The 6,000-nt window shown below is 38.8% G+C and overlaps 1 protein-coding gene across 4 annotated transcripts in view; it reads right to left on the bottom strand.

Annotated features, from left to right (window-relative positions):
* Positions 1-254: 254 nt before the first annotated feature.
* Positions 255-6,000, bottom strand: part of LOC125713357 (protocadherin-19-like) — a 56,716-nt gene continuing 50,970 nt past the window's right edge. For all 4 annotated transcript variants that reach the window (XM_048984389.1, XM_048984391.1, XM_048984390.1 and 1 more), the window contains exon 5: positions 255-2,619. In XM_048984389.1, coding sequence (XP_048840346.1) covers positions 2,069-2,619 — 551 coding nt within the window. In that variant the 3' untranslated portion in view covers positions 255-2,068. The remainder of the gene's footprint in view (positions 2,620-6,000) is intronic.

Raw genomic sequence — 6,000 nt, 5'->3', positions numbered from 1 at the left:
TACAATTTAAAACACTTAGACCGGCTATCCAGCCTGCGCTTTACATTTTAAAGTAATTCTTTTTGGTTGTTCCGTGGCGCATATGCAGCTATACATAAATATGGAAAAACACCTTATCCTGGTCAGCTTCACCTACAGCATTTCCGGCACAGCATAGGACAAAAGGCTGCGGGCAGTTGGGATTGGAATGTCACCCCATTACAGGGCAATAAAGGCGTCAGTATTTAAAAAAAAAAAAAAACAAGGATTCAAAGTGTCGTACACTAAATATTTTAATAATAAGTTATCTTGTACATTGCGTCCATGTTACCAGAAGCAATTGGTGAAGCCTGAACATTCACTTAAGTTTTATAACCATTGTTATTGTTACTTCTAATAATTATTATGAATGGCAAAGGAACCAAAATGTTACAAGTTATGAAAACAAAGTGATTCCTAAGACTTTCTTCGAATCCAAACCAATTTCATTATGAAATATCACAAAATCTGTTACTTCTGCTGTCTGGGCGGGTCCTCTTATAAAGCCACAACGTTAAAGCTTCTCACCATAGTGTTACATGTATAATTCACCAACAATCATCACATTTTCCTCATTGTTCAAACTGTTGACACTTAAGAAAAATGTAGGCCAAGATCATAAATCAAATTGCATTGATTTGTTGCTTTACTTTAGTGCTTTGGGGCAGCAATTTTTCAAATTGCACTGTACACCGCACATATGAAATTAATTAAATTCAGGGTTCTAAAAAAAAATTAAGATCTGTTTGGAGTCTCCAAACCAGCTTGCAAAGCCGACTGTCCCACAGCCTTTACTAGTTAAATATCTGATTTCTTTTCACTCAATACTCATTTATATGACATTACTACTATAGGTGTAGATTGTAACTCTTTTTAATTGTTTTTATTAATTTTTTTTTGCCCACATAGCTGACAGGAATTTTATGGCACAAGAACAGACCAGTAAACAACATACAGACTGCAAGTTGCCAAGATTAACATATTAAACAAGAGTCAAAATTTAATTCAAAAATAAAGGAATGATTATTTAAAGGTTTATGAAAAACCTGTTGATTTAAAGGTTTAACTTACCGAAAAGAACCAAACACAATAACAATTCTGTTAAACATTTTTAAATAAAGTAAAAACGATTCTGGCTTACATATATGTTATATATAGATTTATATATATATTTCTTTGTGTAACAAACTCTACTTTTGAACCCGTCGAACACAGATATTAACTAGGTTTTTTTGTCTTGAAAGGAAACGTTAAAGGGATTGTCACAAGTGTATGAAAAATGTTCATTATAAACCATATATACATATCCGTTCCTTCAATTTTCTAGCTCCGCAACCGAACATTTGAAAGCCTCCATGACCAGAGAACAGTTAATAGTCCCATGCCCCAGTGATCACAGTCACAGATGGGTTCCAGAGTTTTCAAATAATATTCTCCGTTTGAAATAAAATTTTTATTGGATGGATATGGTATTCCTACATGCTTAGCTTTGTTTAGTGTTGCCCTTGGATAGTAGAAGAAGTATTAATAAAATAATAATAATAATAATAATAATAATAATAATAATAATAAAGTACTATAAAGACCTTCCATTTATGTCGTGGCTGACTGTGTATTCCTGGTTTAGTTTGTACGCTCTGTTTCCCATTAGGGACTGTGGTCACATTAAAACTGACAGACACAGGAACAACAAACTGCAAAACAGCAGAAAGTAATATTGTGTAAAGCACAGAAATAAAACAATTACTTCACAATTTCAAGCTTCTATCCACACGAACGAAAGGAACAATAAATAAATGAACAAATTCTGTGGAATTTGGCATGTTACACAGTAACTAGTAAAGCCCTCGTTCCAGCGTACCAGGAGGAGAGATAGATCAGGTATAAAAACCTCCATCTTTTCTTGCAGGTGCAGGATTTTCTTGCAATACCAGAATCCATCTCTGTGAAATTCTGTTACATAAGTTGTGCTGTAAATGGTTTCGTTCTTTGTTTTTCGGTTGTTACAACACGAACGAAGACTGGTAGTAATGGAGCAATGCCTGTGTTCTTACAGCACGATATCCTTCAGGCACCTGTTTCCCGGAGAGTCCTTCTCTTGACAGTCATGCAGGCCCTGCTTGACGTCCCGGACATCAGGCTCGCTGTCCTTCCCCTCTGCCTGCCGCAGTAGGCTTTGCTGGGTTATCCGTTCAGCATCACGCCGTTTCAGAGTGCTGTAGGTGGAGGGAAATTTGGCCAGGGGGCTCTTCAGATGCACAGGGGAGGATAGGGGGCTCGCTACCTCTTGGCCGTTACCTGCCTCCCTCACCATCCCACTGGCTTTCGGGCTACATGTTGACGCCTCCACTGTCCTGCGCCCCTTTGGCTCACACCGCTCATGATCCTCTGGACCATCCTTGCCAAAGGTGGCAAAAGTCCTTTTGGTAGCGCAGTCCTTGTAAGGGGGAGCATCCACAGTGGGCGGCTCAATGGGGAGAGTGATGACGCTGCTGCTGTGTTCTGGGGATTTGACACGGGCGGGAAGGCGCGGCATCCAGCACCGGTCCGAATGCCCCAGGATACGGCATTCTTCCTGACAGTGGAAGCTATCTGTGAGGTCTGTGGAGAAAAAGTGTTGAACACAACGTTTAGCATAATATAGCTTTTAAAATCAGAAAGTCCCATCTTGACCTACGGTTTTTTTTTAGTTTTTTTTTTTTTTAACAATGGTATTTGTAATAAACATTCACCTCAGACAGTAGTTATCACATGCAAATGTGAGCATAATCGATTGTGTTTAGACTTCAGATACACTTTTATTCTCCTGCCTCGTCTGTGTTTTGGGAGACTGACACACAGCCGTTTGTGGGGAAATTCTACATCACTGTCCAGTGTATAAAAGTTGGCCCATAGATCAGATTGACAAGACTTGGTTGTAGGTAGAGTTTTAATTGGGTGATCTGTCAAGCCCACACTGCCGGTTTCAAAAACGCCAAGGTCTATGAAAAGTCACCAATTTTGCCTTTTCCACCCTTCCTTGACTGTGAGAGGCATGTCTGCCTCAGACTTACGTCGATATTTAAAGACTGAAGATGGGCGTGCTGTCATGCCCCGTAACCTACTTCAGGTTCCAATGAGACTCGCTGATCAGGCTGCAGAAAATCGGCCTGTCATCAATCTCTGAATTTGGATGTGGAGAAAGAGCAGGAGCTTCTAAGAGCTACCGTATTAATTAAGAGGTCAGCAATTCATCTTTCATATCATGAAAATCTGTTTCATGATTTTTTATAACTCATCTTTAAGAAGTTATGATATCAAACCTTTAATATATCTACATATGCATAACACTGGGAGTGAAACATAAATGTAAGCACAAGAATAACTTACTAATCTTCTATCTACAGAGGTGATAGTTCACGGTTTCTTTACCTTCAAAAGATGTTAATATACTTTAAAAAGCATCGGGCTGCATCACATTCCCTCCCTGCTCTGTGTTGGCATTCTCGCCCTGTGATGGATGGCTTTACACCACACATACCGCTTCCTTTCACAGTCGCAGCGGTTGTGTGAGATGATGTTTCCCTGTACGGCGCCCACAGCCTGCGAGTTTGTGTGCCCTGTGACACGCTGGCTTTGTGAGCCCAGTGTTCTCTGGCTAGGACAGGCTTCCTGCTATCTATACTCAATGACAGGATGCAAACTGGGTCCATTCAAACCATGCTGTTATAAATAATATCAGGAAATATATACAGTAAATACTAAACCAAAGACTCTCATGTTATTTCGTCTTCATTTACTTTACCAAGGAGAGAGCATTTTCACAACTTCCAAAAAAAAAAAAACATTCAGAAAATAATGAAAGTGTACAGATTATACTCAATTTGTTAGGAAAAAAAACATTTTTTATTTATTATTAATTTTGACGAAAATGAAGTGTAGCATACTAAAAACACAAATGTTAAAATATTTATGTTAGTATTCAGGCACATATAAACCCACAAACACACATATTGTGCAAGACTGACGGTAGCATGGCCATTCTCCTGTGATTGCGAATGCTTTGATGTTTGAAAGTAAATTATAATCAGGATACAATTTGCACTGTTTGCCTTCATTTTGAGGTCAAATTACATAGCTGTTTCAAGTCAATGGTCCCCACTAATCGAATAAAGATAATCAGGAAATGTTAGATTAAAGAAAATACAGACCAACTATCAACATGTGTGGACCAGGAGTAACTTTATTGTGTGTGTATTTTTATTTTCTTTTAAAAAAATTCGTCTGTTCTGGTTTTTGCTGAGCGCAGTAAAATCTGATCAAAGTACTCTAAGTGCTGTCAGGGTTCCTACACATTTTCCACTTTAAAATTCCATAACGAAATACCAAAATAGTCGCATACTTTATTCCCTTTTACATACTTATCTAGACACGGAAAACAGCAAAATGAAATTGCATACATCTCCATAACATGCAGGGACCCCGCGGTGTGCAGCAACAGACCCAAATTAGCTTAACCACCTATTTAATCTAATCAAGAAATAAACCATTCAGTCAGAGACATGTTTCAGTCACTGCATTTTGCTGCTACATTAATATGTTACTGCTTGTGCAACAATCCTGTTGATGGGTCGGTATTCTGACATGCATTTTGCTTCCTCAGACAGGCTCCTTCCTGCCGCACATAAATATTCTGCATAAGCACATCATTGAAAGCAGGTCAAATACTTCTACTACTACTACTACTAATAATAATCATAATAATAATAACTACAACAATGATACAACATGGATGGATTCATTTATGTAGAGGAACATTTCTGTTGAATCAACGACTGAAAGAATAATATGAAATGATAAATGTATCATTTTCAATGTTCAATTATGCTTTATACTGTAATGCAAATGGAGCTGTGTGTCTATATGAATATGCAGACAGTGATGCTTTTCACTTAGCCTCACTGAGATGTCCGCGTGTCCAAAACATTCTTTCTAATGCATTAGAAACAAAGCTGAGATTTTGTAGTCCATGTTCTTAGCCACTCATAAACTCCCAGGTCACAGTCCGCTTGTATCGTGCCACTGAAGTTCAGCTGAATTTTCTTTTCATCCATTTTGCACAAGCAGCCAGTAGACTGCCGTGCAGCCTAAAAGCTTTTATATGGCTCCTTGGATATCCTGTACTCCATCTCAGCCTCAGGCGTACTGCCGCAAAGCAGCCTAAAACGGCCAACTCTCCCATCATCTACACATGATAAACTGCCAGTCGTCTTCAATGCCAAATACACAGGATAATTTAGAATTTTACATTGTTATGGGACGGGCAGGTAGAGAAAATGGATGGATGGATTTAAAGGGTAGAGTACAGGAAATATTTCCTGATGATGTCAGCTGGATTTTTCAAAATTTGGCTGCAGGGAACAAGGAAGAACTACAGTGCTGTGAATATACAGAGCTGTACGTGCAGTTGGACTAAATAAGATGGGAAGCTGTGGTACATGATTACAGTTAAAATGCAGGATAAAAACCTGTAGCCTTCGAAGTGGTAACTTTCTGCCAGGGACATTACTGATGCTGGACGATAAGTTTAATTCCAAGATTACAAAAAAAAATGATAATATTAAATTACATCTCTAATGGCATTATTACTTGGTGACATCTTGTTCCCATATCTTATCATTAGCAATGGGAATGAGAATTCAGACACAGAATATCCATTCTGTAGTTTTTTGTAAGAAATGCTTTATAATTACAATCATAGCTGCCAGTTCTGCACGAGGTTTGGTGCTGGGCCCTAGCATGATATTTATGTGAATATTTTAGCACAATAATGGTATTACTTACTTACAAAACTACTGTATATTATGTGGGGGGTGGCATGGTGGTGCAGTGGTTAGCACTGTTGCCTCACACCTCTGGGACCCGGGTTTGAGTCTCCGCCTGGGTCACATGTGTGCGGAGTTTGCATGTTCTCCCCGTGTCGTCGTGGGGTTTCCTCTGGGT

This window comes from Brienomyrus brachyistius, chromosome 18, assembly GCF_023856365.1.
Source record: "Brienomyrus brachyistius isolate T26 chromosome 18, BBRACH_0.4, whole genome shotgun sequence".
NCBI lineage: Eukaryota > Metazoa > Chordata > Actinopteri > Osteoglossiformes > Mormyridae > Brienomyrus > Brienomyrus brachyistius.
The sequence above is the reverse complement of the archived record's forward strand: the minus strand, read 5'-3'. Positions and strand labels throughout refer to the sequence as shown.